This window comes from Lissotriton helveticus, chromosome 5_1, assembly GCF_964261635.1.
Source record: "Lissotriton helveticus chromosome 5_1, aLisHel1.1, whole genome shotgun sequence".
NCBI classification, from domain to species: Eukaryota; Metazoa; Chordata; class Amphibia; order Caudata; family Salamandridae; genus Lissotriton; species Lissotriton helveticus.
In genome coordinates, this window is record NC_136065.1 from 1,325,406,301 (window position 1) to 1,325,422,682 (window position 16,382).

General features: G+C 45.1%; 1 protein-coding gene across 1 annotated transcript in view; it reads right to left on the reverse strand.

Annotated features, from left to right (window-relative positions):
• Positions 1-14,363: 14,363 nt before the first annotated feature.
• Positions 14,364-16,382, reverse strand: part of LOC144753606 (uncharacterized) — a 41,114-nt gene continuing 39,095 nt past the window's right edge. The window contains exon 3 of the mRNA XM_078641243.1: positions 14,364-14,864. Coding sequence (XP_078497369.1) covers positions 14,838-14,864 — 27 coding nt within the window. The 3' untranslated portion in view covers positions 14,364-14,837. The remainder of the gene's footprint in view (positions 14,865-16,382) is intronic.

Sequence of the window (16,382 nt, forward strand, 5' to 3'; positions counted from 1 at the left end):
AAGCAAATAGAAATGGCCCCAAGAAATCAGCTGCTGCCATGTAATACAAGAATTTTATAACAAAATTTCACAACAACAAGCACATTGTTGTGAGGAAATCAGAAACAAAGGAATAATGTGCTGTGGCCGATCAGCATGTACTTAAAAGAAGCTTACAATCAACTTAATGATAACAGCTGCTATTTAAGATGCAATCAGAACATATCATCCCAAGTGAAACAACAATACAAGGGTGATCTTAAAAGTTGGCGCAATGATGGCCTAATCACCCATAAAGAATATATGATCTTATGCAATGACAATTCCAAAACACCTGTGTTATACTTGATGCCGAAAGTGCATAAGAACCCAATGGCACCTCCAGGGCGGGCAATCTTATCCGCACAAGGAAGTTTACTGGAAAAGACGTCAAAATGTACTGACTACTTCTTACCGCAATGTGTAAACAAATTGCCATCCTTTGTAAAGGTATCCGTAATGGTGGACGAACAATAAAGAAATTGAAAATGCATGAGGTGTCTGCTTTAATCCTGTTGGAGGAGAGGGATTGCTCATTGATATTTATTTTTTCATTTACTTATTTTATAAAGCATGAATACAGATAAACAAGCATTTACAATGCAATTGTCTCGGCATTGTTAAAGTTAGAGCTATTGGCATTGCTCATGACATTATTTTTATTTATGTTTTTGTTTTTAAAACATAAATAAATGGCATTGTCATTTACAATGCCAATAGCTTAATCTCTCGCAAATGCGAGACCTATTGCATTTGCACCCACACACAGAGCCACACACAAGAAGCCACCCACACACACATACAGAGCCACCCACACAGAGCCACCCAAACACACACAGAGCCACCTACACACACACAGACAGAGCCACCCACACATAGAGCCACACACACAGAGAGCCACACACACACACACACAGCCACGCGCCACACACAGAGCCACACACAGAGCCACACACACACAGAGCCACACACACACACACAGAGCCACACACACACACACAGAGCCACACACACACACACACACACACATAGCCACACACACACACACAGAGAGCCACACACACACAGAGCCACACACACACACACAGAGCCACACACACACACACAGAGCCACACACATACACAGAGCCACACACACATACACAGAGCCACACATACACACAGAGCCACACACACACAGAGCCACACACACACAGAGCCACACACACACAGAGCCACATACACAAAGAGCCACACACACAGAGCCACACACACACAAACACACACAGAGCCACACACACACATACAGAGAGACACACACACAGATACACAGAGCCACACACACACATAGAGCCTCCCACACACAGAGGCCCCCACACACAGAGCCCCACACACACACACACAGAGCCCAACACACACACAGAGCCCCCCACACACACACAGACCCACCCACACACACAGAGCCACACACACACACAGAGCCCCCCCACACATGAGCCCCCCCACACACACAGAGCCCCCCACACACACACAGAGCCCTCCACACACACACACACACACACACACAGAGCCCAACACTCACACACAGACATCCCTCAGTCTAGATCAGCCACACGCCCATCTCCGCCCAGTAATGCCCCAGGGAACAGAGGCAAGAAAAAAACTATGACAAGCAGGGAACGATCAGAAGCAGGAAACAGAGGCAAGAAAAAAAACGATCAGAAGCAGGGAACAGAGGCAAGAAAAAAACGATCAGAAGCAGGGAACAGATGCAAGAAAAAAACGAGCAGAAGCAGGGAACAGAGGCAAGAAAATTGAGCACAAGCATGGAACAGAGGCAAGAAAATTTAGCAAAAGCAGGGAAGAGAGACCACAGAGCCCCACACACAGACACACAGAGCCCCCCACACACACACACAGAGACCCACACACACACCCCCACACACAGAGCCCCACCCCCACACACAGAGCCGCCCACACACAGAGCCCCCACACACAGAGCCCCACACACACAGAGCCCCCCCCACACACACACAGAGCCCCACACACACACGCACAGAGCCCCCCACACACACACAGCCCCACACACACATACACAAAGCCCAACACGCACACACAGAGCCACACACACAAACACACACAGAGCCCAACACACACACAGAGCCCAACACACACACACAGAGCCCAACACACACACAGAGCCCAACACCCACACACACAGAGCCACACACACAACCACACACAGATCCCAACACACACAGAGCCACACACACACATCCCTCAGTCTAGGTCAGCCACACGCCCATCTCTGCCCAGTAACGCCCCAGGGAACAGAGGCAAGAAAAAAACGATGACAAGCAGGAAACAATCAGAAGCAGGGAACAGAGGCAAGAAAATCGAGCACAAGCATGGAACAGAGGCAAGAAAATCGAGCAAAAGCAGGGAATAGAGGCAAGAAAAACACGAGCACAAGCAGGGAACAGAGGCAAGAAAACTTACTGGCTCAGGGGGGGGAGTCTCTCTCTGTTGCGCGGCCGGTCTCCCCTCCTCGCTGGTAGGCTCCCTCCGATACACCCCTGAAGTTCCTCAGTTCTGGAGACCGAGCTGTGCCTACCGTGGTGCTGCAGCGGCAACCCAAGTTGCTAGCAAGTGGACGCGGTGGCCTGCGAGGGATGCCATCTTGCCAGAGCAGTCCCTGCTCCTGACGAGTAGAATTAGACTGCAGATGACTTTTTCCGAGATGCGGTCCCGTTGGGTAACGGCTGCAAGGATGAAGGCAGGGAACGGGCACTTTGGGGAAAATGAGTGAGTCGTTTTGAGGCGCAGCCCGGAAACAGAAACGCTGTGCCCCTCAGCGCAGCGGAAAGTACCTCTAAAGCTGCGGTGTCGGAGTCCGTTCACCTTCCAGCGGGTTACGGGCTCTTCCGGCCGCTTTGGGAAGGCCGTTGGCACACTGACGGGGCCCGAGTCCCGGGACCTGCCCCCTGCATGAAGGCAGACACTTACCGGCGCTAGATGATCAATTGACTGACTCTAATACCAGCCTTTGCCGCCTGGCTGGTCTCACCAAGTTTATGGATTTTAAGTTATCTTTGATATATTGTGTCCGCACTAATCCGTCCACAGGGTCTAGGCACACTTCATGAACTTCATCTCGCTTAGCAAGTATTCTTGTTCCCTCTTGCTCTTCTACAGCGGCACGACAGGGATCTCTCGCCTCTGATTCGAACAGAAAGCACCTGGTGAACTCTTCAAAGCTGGCAGAAAGAACGGGAGAGGGAGGGGGAGAGGTGAGGTGAGCTCGCATGTAGAGCTGTCGCTGCAGTAGGGAGGGTAATACCGGGACCGGTGCAGGTCTCTTCTGCGTTTCGCGTTTCGCTCTGCCTCACCTTGTGTATGGTGTTGCTGCTGGACCTGGTTTATTACATCAGGAGCTCCGTAGGTGTTCTGCCATTTTCCGATTACGGCGGCCAGCTCCTCCCGCTCTGAGGTCCCTCTCCGATTTTATCACACCCTGGCGGCGCAATCCCCTCAAATTCGTCCCACTCACCACGTCGACCACTTCAGTCACCTTATTCTGTCTTTGTTTTTGAGAATCACTCGCTGCATGCTGTATTCATTAATTTGATAAACTACAAGTCTGCGAAGAAATTGTCTGTCTGACACCTTTCCAAAGCCCCCCTCGCCAGCCGGGTGCCCATCCCTGGGGCCCGCCACCTCCTGAGCGCTTCTTCAAAGCCGTCGCAAGCTGGCAGGATGCTGGAGTGGCCAGGGTCAGGGTGCTCTGGACAGGGTCGGCGGCCAGGGTGGAAAGTGAAACCACAACTGCACAGAGGTGCCGCCATTTTAAAAAATTAAAAAAGACGCTGCGAGCCAGGGCGACAACAGGCACTCACACAAAACAGTGCTTTGGCGGGCGTGCGAGGTACCCCCAGCAGAGCAGAAGGGGGGGCAACCGCCTCACTCCAAGTCTTGGTCCATCAAAACGAACGCTGACAAGCAGGGAACAGAGGCAAGAAACAGGGAACAGAGGCAAGAAAATCGAGCACAAGCACTTACCCTCGGTAGCTCCGGCAGGAAAGCGGACCACGCCATAACACCAACCATCTTTCTCCGAGGTCAAGAAGAAATGCCTCGGAGAAACCCCCGTCATTTTCAGATTCAGGTTTTTCTTCCTCTCCTGTAAAATTCCAGCCAATGGGAAGAGGAGAGAAAGAACCTAAAAAAACACGCCCCTCAATCCCAAAAACACGAGGTTTAAACGGACAGACGCCCCTCTCCTCCAATGGCTGGCCTCCGTTTAGGAAGCCAGCCAATGGAGAAGAGGGGCGGGTTCAAGCCCCACACTAAAAAGCATAAGATCTCTCCGGCGAGACTGCGCAAGCGCAGCCTACGCAGGCCGAGACCTAAAAAGGGCTTTATAGCAAAAACATATGAAAGGAAAATCAAATAAGACAAACTAAATGGAAGGTAAGGGAAACATCATGTTTATTGTATTTGTAAATTGGGGGAGGGGCGTGTGCTGGAATTATTCTGTATATTCCTAATCCTCTAAAATAGAAATATAGTGGTCATTATAATGGTAGAAGGTTACCGCCAGCAGTGCGGAGGCGGGCCTTTTTTATGGCCTGCCTTCTGCCATCGGAAAGCAATTTTCCCCCACCACATTACAATGGCGGGGGAACCTGACCATGACTGTGGCGGGTGCAAAGACCGCCCGCCACGGATCCGCCAGAGGCAAACATTACAATGGTGGCGTGCCTAGCAGGCACCGTCCGGCAGATTAGGATGCTGCCTTCAGCCAGCCTTTCCGTGGCGGGGATTGGTTTTGGGGGCCTGTTGCGAGCCCCCCATATGTTGGGGGAGGTGTCTGTGCACTGGAAAGGTGCCCATGGTACCCCCCTGCATTTCCCTGCACTGAGTGGCAGGCACCGCGTGGTGCCTGCCACATAGTGCAGGGAAAGGCATACATGCATTTTTACGATTGCAGCGTGTGCAACCGCAATGGTAAACATGGAAGATGCGACCAACACGGTGGCAGTTGCATCGTAATTTCACGTGCGGAACCACCACCAAACAGGTGGCCATTCCCACTCATCACCTCGATGGCTGGCAGATCTTGTCCGCCCGCCATTGAATGACCTCCATAGTTTGACTTTCTCGAGCCTCCTTTGAAGGACTTGCATTTGTGGAAGCTATTTTTACTTTAGTCTAATATGTTTCCATCTGGTCTTTTGTTTTTTGCCATCATTTGTTTAATCAAGCTTTTATTATGCTATGGTACAGGAATTTTTATGTTGCACAACGTACAGCATTTATACAGCCTCTTACTTTTTAGTCACAACAATTAACCCTCTTGGTGGATCAGTGTGTCTGGCCATGTCAATCTTCCACCAAAAGGGTGTGTGCATGGCCTGCTCTATAGATTAGCAAATATTCCATGAAGGCCTGGGAAAAATCTGGGTGACATGCCGAAAGGTTATACGAAATTACCAATTTTTAGCAAATTCCGGTCCAGTATGTTGAACTAATTTTTAGCATGAACTGCATCCGGGCAGATGAACTTTGTGATAAAAAAACCCTCACAATTGCATGTGACACAAAAAACAGCCACTTGCCCTGTTTCTGTTCGTTTGCATTATTTCTGTGCTCTCACAAGAGGATTTTTACATGCTTGAAATCTCAGTTATGCGGCATGGCACAATGGTGTAATCTCAGGCATTTTGCATTAGAAGCATAATGTGAAATGGGAAAAATTACACACAATTATGATGGCGTAAAAAAAAAAATTCCCTGTACTATTTTCCAAGGCAATGTTTTGCATATTCAGATGTTACGTTTAGAGGAGATTGGCAGGTCTAACAGAAAAGTGATAATGTCTCCATCATTTTGACTCATCTCTCAGAGCCCTTTGTCTCCTGGTGAGTTTGCCTCATGAACGATGGTGGAGAAGGTTAAGTCTTTCAGTCTTTCTTCTGACTCAGGTGAGCGTTGTGTGGGTCAATGGTGGTTGTCAATGGAATAGCTGTTGATTTTGTAGGTCAGTGGGACAGTGCAAGTCCCTTGTTAACAGGATGGTATGAGTGGGATATCAACACAGACTGAGGTTTAAAGATCATCCCTGCATTCTTTTAAATTACTTTGCTGCTCCATTGAGTCTGAAGCTAAGGTTTATGTGTCTAGTTTATCATTCATAAAAACACCGTGAGAAGGGGGCGTGCCTTAATCCTAAACTTTGTAAAGATATTGGTACATGGTCGGCTAGGGTAAGTTAGGTTAATATGTTTGTATATGGTATTTTTGTAGCTCAAACCCAGCCAAAGGATTGCAAAGTGCTGTACGTTATGAAAGACAAGCTTAAAGTAAAAGACTAATAGAAGAGGAAGCTAGGCTGTAAATGGTTAATGCATTGTGATATGGTGTTGTTTAAAGAGGTGATTCTTCAACTCTTTCCTAAATTAGAGCAGCTTTGGGGTAGTTGGGATGAGTACAGGGATCTTGTTCCAGATCATGGCTGCATAGATGGAAAAGGCCAGTTGTCTCCTTTTTTCTTTTTGACAGATAGTCTGGTGTGTGATGGTGTTCTGGCTGCGGGTGTTTCAAGATCCAGATAGATGGTGAGCTTGTCTGCAAGATAAACAGTTGTGAAGACTTTGTAAATGAGGCAGCTAGTTTCACTATGGAGAGGGTCAGCAAGTGAAGCCAATCTAGTTCCATTAAGATGGTGGTGATGTGATCATAATTCTTTAGGATGAAATGTGCTGCTGTGTGTTATATGACCCCATGGGCTGCCAATGTGGAGTCTGGGAGGCTATGGGGTAAGGCATTGCCATCATCCAGATGTGAGAGTAAGAAGGCTTGAACATCAGTTCTGTACTTACCTTCTGGAAAAATCGTTTTCCCTTTTTTTTAAAAGAGTGATCTGGTAACAGGCTGTATTTGTTTTCCTAGGCAAAGTATTCCTTGTGTGTGAGGATGGTGTCCAGGGTAAATCTAGGTGACTTGGCATTCATTGAGAGTTGGGGGTTGAATTAATCAAGGTTCATGTCATTGATCCTGGTTTGTACTATATCTTGTTTGTTGCTCTTATCAAATACCAGGAATTTTATCTTGAATGGTCATCCTGGTCTGGTTGATCTGCAAGCAGTGTTTGAGGCATTGGATGTCTGAAGTAGAGGACAGTTTCAAGTAGAGCTGTATATCATATGCATACTGATGAGTCTTGATGCTGTTATCTGTGATTAGAGCATCTAGCAGCTCCATATATATGTTGAAGAAGACAGGAGACATAAGGGAATAGTGAGGACTTCCACACATGATAAAGATCTTTTGTGACCTGGAGGTGCCCATGTGAACAAATGGTTAGAAAGGTAGGTGAACCAGTGAATGACATTGCTTTGAATCCTAGTTGAGGCTCGAGGGTGCGAATGAGGGTGGGATGTCGATTGTGCTGAAGACAGCTGAGGGAGCAGGCAATTTCATGTCACAGAAGCTTAGGTTAGGTTTAGTGGTTTTGTGGGGGAAAGTTAGGTTTTGGTCAGGTTAGTCTAAGCTAAGTTAGCTTATGTTAAATGATGGTAGTTTACAATATGATAGGCTTATTCCTTCCAGAATATGAGTTCAGGTTTCACATACAAGATTAGCCAAGCAAAAGTAACATAGCAATTATCCAGCTGATAAAGTTATTATGTGCAATCTTTCGTGATCAATTACCTCTTCATCAGGTTGTATGTTAATGAGATACTGAAACAATTGTTAAGAACATTTCTTTAACAAGCCTTATCTCTGTTCCCTTGAGTTCCTGTGAATTACAGTGACGAATTCTAGCCTACCAAGACTGGTTTAATAGGTTAATAGGGGGTTTATGGGAACATGTAACGTACAGCACCCACCTCTAACAGGAGACTTTGAAGAAAGCAAAATCTATTTGATACCAGATGGGTCGTAATAATTTTCAATAGTTCCTGCATCATTGGGATTTTCTTTTGGAGTGTACAAGGTTTATGTGTTCAAAGTCCGAGAATTGATATACCCACAGTTTACTACTTCCTCCACATAAATGCTCCGTCATAGTTTGTCTATGACACTGACAAAACTTTTTCATGCGTGATTGTTGCCTGGGAAAATGGATGGTCTGATTTCCTGTGAGTTAACTTTAAAACCATTTCCTTCAGGACTTTGAAACAGAAAGGATGCTGATAATAATTTTTCTCTCTAATCAACGTTACACACGTGTAAAAATTCGGGTTTTAAAATGAAAATTCACACTCAGAAAACTTTGCAAACTATGGCCAGTAATACAAGTTTCAAAGCCAGTTGGAGGGAGTTTGAAAGAGGAAAAAGGTTTCACCTTCACACCCCACCCTAGTTTTCGCATGCAATATGCACATGTCTCCAAAGAACATGTATGCATATTGCACACCAAAGCAGGTAAGGGAACATGGGGGAGATAAAAGAACAAATGAGGGCACTTTTGAGCACTAGTCTGATGGGTCTTGGGGCGCAGTCAGCTTTATAGTGTAGCCTTGGGTACAGTCATTTTGATGGTGTAGTCATCTAGATATTAAGGGTTGGAGCAAAGCAGCAAAACCATTAACATGTACATTTAACATCTGATTGGTCAGTAAGGGTGGGAAGAGTCAGTCATATGTCTTGCTGCACTGTCTGAATAGTCTGTAATTGCTAGGCCAGAGGGGATCTCTGAGGTGACACCAAGGCAAGTATCCTGTTAGCTAGTTGTAAGATTAAAAATGTGGGAGTAACTTGGATAGTACCAGTGATCAACCTGTATGATGTTTCATGAAGCTAGGACAGAATAGATGCTGCTGCTTTCGCATCACCAGTGGCGCTTTACGATCAAGTGGCAACCAACATGTAATATAATAATTTGCCAGGTCTTCTGCCTCCAGAAGGGCCAGAGTACGGTTAATGACATGTCCAGCCGGTGTCTCTTCAATGCTGGTAAGCTGTGCAAGAGCTGTTTACATGTCTTGTTGATGACTAGGCATATCCAGCAGGAGGGTAGGGAAGCGGTCAGACACGTTTCCGCCCAATTCTTGTGAACAACTGCTGAGGTTGGTCATGTGTTGATTCCTGAACCTCAGTAAGTGTTAAATGAAATCAGTTACTAATCAGGTCCATTTCTAATTAAAAGTGGCAGTTTGGGAAGGGGATCTTGGGTCCCGACAGTCACTTATTGGGTACTTGGCTCTGGTAGGCTGGAAAGGCTGCTGCACTTTTAGTTGTATTTTATGCTGGTGTCACTGGCGGGCTTGTAGGGAGGAGGTGACCCTCAATACTTGGATGTGGCAATATGCCACGTTACCTCGCATGCTTTTTTAACGCATGCCAATACAGCACAGTCATTACAACAACCACGTTGTAACAATGCATGCCATTACAACGCAAGTCAGAACAACGACTTTCTCTACCACAAATCCGCCTTTGTTCGGGTGTTGCCAGCAACCCGACAATGCAATCCGTGGTGGTGGGTGTCTTCAGTAAATGTAAAATACATTGAGAAGGACGTAAATTGTTCTTTCCCTCCATCCCGATCTTATGAAGAACCAGGGAATAACTCTGATTATGGTTTCTATTGACTCGTTCCAGTGAGCTGAACCTATGAAGACAAATTAGACTGGGCATTAGCTAATTTTGTTATGTTTACAGTTCAAGATGGGTCAATCACAGATAAATATAATTCCAATGTACACATGTAAGACCTTTCTGTCTACTTACGTCACCCCTCGCTGTAACAAAAGACAATATTTAGTCTCTTTTTTACTTCCAGGCCCAAATGATTGTTCATTTGAAGTTTCCAAGTTCTAGTAAATAGATTTTTGGGTATTGTCGAGCACTCTGGGATGCTTGCCATAGAGGGACCAGTTCTGCTGCAGAACATTCACTGCTGGAACTCCTCAATCTTCAGCGCACAGCCTGTGCCCAGACTCTGCCCAGTGAGCAAACGCAGAAGTTTATTCTGGTGCACATTTTTTCACCATGTTGTGCAGCTCGACACGTGCAAACTCTAGTGTTATATGTTTGCTTTCTTTCATTCCTTCGGCAGGGGGAAGTGGTTATTATTCACAACATCCGTCGAGAACCTCAGCTTCCTTCACGAGGTTGCAACAGGTGCGTTCGGGTCCCTGTTGTGAAGCCTCCCCCTTCCATTTCTGGCTTTGTAAAACTGGCCTACGGTTCTTTGTACACTGGGGCATTGCTGATACTGTCTTATTATACAGAACAATAGCAAGAGCAGTGTCTGCATGGCCCCGGAGAGTGAAGCACCATAGTCGGGCTACATTTCACAATGCCTCCAAATGTAAGGAGTATCCTTAATGCCCCAGCGTAGTGAAAGCACCATACCCAATCAGCAAATTCCCCAATAGGTAAAACGCATTGAGACAATACCCGACTGTCCATGGTGGTTTATATAATGCATTATTAGAGATTCTGGCTGCCTATGGTCAGATTGGGACAGAACAAACCTGGCTTTGGTGCTTTGCGATGACAGCAATACTAGCCCAGCACTGGAGCTGTGTGTTCTGAAATGCTGGACTGGCTGAGGTCTTTACATACCGGGGCATTATGAACATTGGCCTGGCCGGCTAGGATGTTCTGCATACTGGGCCTGTATGAAAAATATTCCGGCAATGGTGAGGGTCTGATTTAGAGATTGCCAGTTGGATTACTCTGTTAACAAACGTGATGGATATCCCGTCCGCCCTATTACAAGTGCATTATATCCTATGGCTCTTGTAATAAGATGCACAGGCCTCTGCCAAGTGTGTTTTAGATGTGGGACCATTGTGAAAACTCTCATGACCTTTTTGTTTTACTTATTGAGATCAGGCTGTGTGATGAAGGTGAAGAATGGTTGACCCTGAGCTCAGTTTGGCTTTTGGCACAAATCCTGCCCTTGTGCCTGGCTTTGTGCTCAAAGCTCCTACTCCAGGAGCCCACCTGGCACAGTCTTCAGCCATGTCAAATCTTTCCAGGATGCCAAGCCGGGCCCTCAGCCAAGCCTTTAGACTAATTGGTCTAAAGGCTTGGACTGCCTGCAGTGACATGTCTGAATCCGATGTAGACAGCACAATGTAATGTCATAGGGCCCAGGGCCGTCATGCATACAAGAAGACCACAGGTACACACGCATATATAATGTTGATCTGGCTACGGGCACTTGCGCCCGGCCCCTTTATTGTCAGAGCCACATGTACAGTGACGCCTGTGCTGGATGTGTGTGGGGTGAGTGTAAGCCATTACGCATGGAATGTCTGGTGCTGGCAATCACTTGAACATTGGACACCAGTGCAACGAAAACAGGAAACACATACATAACAGAGTCAACTGCTGAGCAACGTGGAGTGAGCCGGAGAAAGTCCAGAGGACAGCCAACATGCAAACAGAAGTGTCCATGAGTTGCAGTGCACTATGGTTGGGACACTAGAGATAAGCGTGCTCATGTGAAGAAAAAGTCTCGGATTGTGTCCCTTCGATATATTCCTGATGCAGATACAGTGCGGTGTGTTAGACCTGCATCATCTTTCCCATCAACGTCTCGGGGCTCCCACACTGTTCCACAATATTCCTACATTATATTATTATTTTATATTATTATTTTTGGGGAGATGTCAACACCCGCAAGACTCTGGCGAGAGCAGGAGCACCCAAACGCCTGCATCTACCCGTATACTGAGTATGACTCTAGCAAAAGTCTTGCAAGCTGAAACACTTAACATACATCTCATGGATAACAGTCCTGTATTTTTAGGTGTGGGTAGTAGAGCATGAAAACACATGAGCCTTTCTACTGAGACATCTGTCTTCAGATATATTTTCTCTATCCCTCCTTACTTTTGTATGATCCCGCGAGAGTCGTGCAAGATTGTAATTCTTTTTTAGGGGATAGAATTTACACTTTGCTTGATTGCAGTATTTATACTTTATAGTTCCCTCTACCAGGGTATAGGGAGAAAGTGCCTCTCCACTCAGAGCTTTCCAGAGTATGACAGGAATGTATAGTAGTTGCATCAAGGTGACCATTGTGCAGAGCAGGGTGTAAAGAGACCCTGCTTCTCCACTCACATCTTTCTCCAGGGTCAGCGGTATGCATAGTAGGGTGCACAAGATACTAACCTCACATGTAAGATCTCTGTATTGCATAGCAAGTATTAGAGGTACTAGCCTCTCCATTGAGAACTCCCCCAAAGGTAAACACTACTTTCTATATTAGGATGCAGGAATGGATTTGCCTGCCCAATGACATATCTCCCCAGAACGATACACATATGCAGTAGTGTGTAAGGAAACATTGCCCTTACCACTAACACCTATCTCAAGGACAACATGAATGTGCAGTACGGTGTGGACAACGAGTGGCTTCTCTGCTGACACCTCTTCCTAGAGCAATAGGGGTGCACAGTACTGTCTGTGAAGGAAGTAGCCTGTCCGTTAACACATCTCTCCAGGGGGACAAGTGTCTGTAGTACTCTTTGAGAAAAACTTACCCCTCTATTCATACCTCTTCCAATGCTGACAGGTACACTTAGTAGGCTGTAGGGACTAACTGACTTTTTTGCTGATGTATCTCTCTTGGATGATAAGTCTGCATAATAGAATGAGGAAAGACACTGGCCCCTCTCCTATGACTTGTCTCTTGGATGATGGGTGTGCAAATTAGGATATGAAAAAAGGTGCTTACCTCTCTGGTCACAGCTCTCCCCAAGATCAATCGATCAGTGGTTTGTAAAGTATGGCTACTCACCCGTGAGGCTCTCAAAGCACTGGGTGAGGGGGCTGCTGATCTGTCTGGACACTTGGGTTCAGTCGAAGAGCCAGAACTTGAGATCCTTCTTCAATTGGGTCAGCAACAGGGATTGCGTTGGGTCTTGGCAGTGAAATAGGAGAAAGATCTTCCTCCAGTTCTAGTCCTGTGGATCTGTGGGACACTGGCCAGGGCCAGTTGGGCAGAGTTGATGTGTCTGGTGGGTACGTGGAATGAGAGGCAGGGGTTCACATGTGCTGGTCCTGCGTCGTGGAGGGCTTTGTAGGTGTGTTTGAGGAGCTTGAAAGTGATTCTTTTGTTGACTGGGAATCAGTGTTGTTCTCGAAGGTTTTCAGTGATGTGGCTGAGCCGGGGATGTTGAAGACCAGTCTGGCTGTGGCATTTTGAACATACTGTAGTTCCCCGAGTTGTGTTTGCGTGACATCAGTGTACAGTGTGTTGCTGTAGTCGAGTCTGCTGCTGATGAGTGCGTGGGTGGCCGTCTTTCTGGATTCAGTCGAAATCTATCTGAATGTCTTTCAAAGTAGGCGAAGCATGTAGAAACATGAAGAGGATGTGACGTTGATCTGGTGGTTTATTGTGAGCAATGAGTCCAGTATGATGTTGTGGTTTTGTGGGAAGCCTGTGGGTGGCAGGGGGTTCCCAATGTGGCGGGCCACCAGGAGTTGTCCCAAGTTGAGGGGGTGGGTCCAAGGATGAGGACTTTGGGCTTGACAGATAACAGATGTACAAGTAAGGTGTGGGGGAGAAAGTATCTCTATGCTGAGAAGTCTATCTTGAATAACAACATTAGAGACTAAGGTATGGAGACACACTGCCCTGTCGTCAGGCATCTCCCCAGACTAACACATGTGCAAAGTAGTCTGTGGGTAGAGACTGTTCTCTCTCCTCATACCTTTCTTTATGGTGATGGATGTTATAGTTAGGGAATAAAATGGAGTTGCCTCTCTGCTGAGAACTGTCTATTGCATAACTGGTGTGTGTATTTGAATGAGAGGACACACACAGCTCTTCCTCAAACATCTCTCTATGAGGACAGGCTGTGTAGAAGGCTGCAGACAGAGATAAACCTCTCCACTGAAGCCTCTCTCTAGAGTCACAAACACATATAGTGAGATGTGCAAAGGAACTCTCCTCCCCACTATCACATCTGCAACAGCTGATAGCAATGTGCTGTACAGTATGAAGATGCACTTGCCTCTGTGCCAATACCTCTCTCGTGTATCAGAGGTCTCCATATTACAGTGAGGACAAGACCTGATCTCTCTACTGAGACCTCACTATTGCATGAAAAGTCTTCATACTATTTAAAAAAATGACTTCTTCATTACCAACTCTCTGCAGCATAAAAGATGTGCATAGTACTGTATAGAAACATATGTATGCAGGAGCCCTTTTGCGCTCTCTGAAGATGGAACTGCCAGATTTAGTCAACATTACAATACTGTAATAATAGTCAACTCTATAACAACTATTAAAGGAACAAATCCGTAGTAACTTTAAACTTTTTTTATTACAACAACATAATTTAACAACATAACAAAACTACAACTATATTCATAAAATATTTCAACAACTGTAAAACAAACAAAACAATCAACCTCAATAATTTATAATGTCTTCATCAGATTATTATGAGCAGCCTGGTGTAATTGCAGCACGTCAGCCTGCCAAAGATTCTTTGATAAGGCAGTATTTTTATATGAGGTCAGGTGGTAAAAAGAGCTCAGTACAGGTTTTCACATGTATTGTTTTTTAAAAGGAGTTCACAAAGGATAGTTCGGAGAGAGTTAGCTGATGCTGTTGAAATAGAGAGCTCTTCATGTGCTTCCACATCTTTTCAATATGGATACACTGTGCCTGCCCAGGTACTTACTGCTGAATAACACAATAATCCTGCTTCACTTATGACAAGGTTGTTATAGACCACAAATAAACCCCTGACAATAAGAACATAATCACTTCTCCAATTCATATTTTTTTCCTGATGTTCCACACAGTTATTCTTTTCTTTTTCTTCTCCTTATATTTTTGGACATGGAACTTTTCTTTTTTACAATCTGTGTATTCCATTTTCCTCCTACAAAATAACAAAATAACCAGAAAATTAAAACTTGCATACAGGTCAATTATTGATAACAGTGTTTTGTCACTACATCCTCTAAATATTTCTATATCTTTCACCTACAATCACATATTTATATTTAGTGTACCACTAAGATGTAATTCATTTCTCCTGATAACTTCCACACCCTCAACCAGTGCATTCTTTTTCCACAATTAAAATACAACATGTCATCAATGCTGGATCCATAAACGTTTATAAAGTAACACATTGCTCTTGACACACCTTTCCTAACAGTGAGCATAGGGTTGTACTCTAGAAATAGCAATTTCTCAACTCAAGCATCTCTTAGGGTGGAATATTGGTACAGTAAGGTTCATAAAACACTAGGGCTTGTTTTAACAGATTGCAGAGTATTTGTTATATAATTTGAGAAACACTACCTCTTTTACATAAAACTACATACAGATTGAACAGTTCATTTTTTAGCACAATGTGCAATACTTGCTGAAATCTCTGTACATTCTAATTTCTACTTCTTAAAAGCTATAGTTAGAAAGCTACACCTCTTCAAACAGCTTTTCACTCAGTAAACCTTCTGCACAATAAGTTTACCAACAGTAGTGTACTTACTGGCACTTCTATATAATATATATATTAATAAATACCTGAACTTGAGCAGTTTCTTAAATGCAGCTGAAAACACCAGTCTCTTTTAAGTCCATACTAAGTCAAATCTGCTGAGCACAACTCAAAGAGACCTCCTACTCCTCCAAAGCACCAAAGATAATCTGAACTATCTCTGGATCTGCAGCCAGTCACAGCACAGCATTTCTTCAACATGGAATAAGAATGTTAACTATTGGTTGATCTTGGCCCTTTTTTCTAACTTCTCCCCATGCGATCTTGCAAGACTCTTGCAAGTTCGTAAAACACCTCTTTGCAGACCCAGTAACTTTCCATGCAGGTCTCGCAAGAGTCTTGTGGGATCAAACGAGCCTCATGTAGCAAGCCCCTCCCCGAAACTTGTGTTCTACTCTTGCCACACTCGGGGACTGCGGGGGCCTGTGTTACGCCCCTGGACACCATGCCTTTCTGCAGCCCCCTTATATAGATTTTTCATTTCATTTCCACAACACCTGCAATTGTTCACAGTAAACAGTAATGGCAGACATTTCATTAAAAAAAATCCAACAGCCAGACAATCAGACTGCTCACTCTTGCAGACTCATGGGAGCCTCTTGCTCCAGCGACAGCATGAAGGCTCTTTTAAAAAAAGAGCCTCTCAACTAATCACAGGGCTCTATTTTCTCTTGCAGGATACTTGCAATCCCAAATATCTATATTTTTTTTACCTTTAATATTTCAAAAACTACTATATGGGCAGAGAAAAATGGAGTGCCAAAATGCAAAATACCCATGCATTTTCCATAGACTTCTTTAAGATGCAATACTTCAAAAATCTACTAAATGGAATTACATCACATTTGGCAGGAAGCTAGATTTTATTAAAAATGAGATGAGAGCATCGCT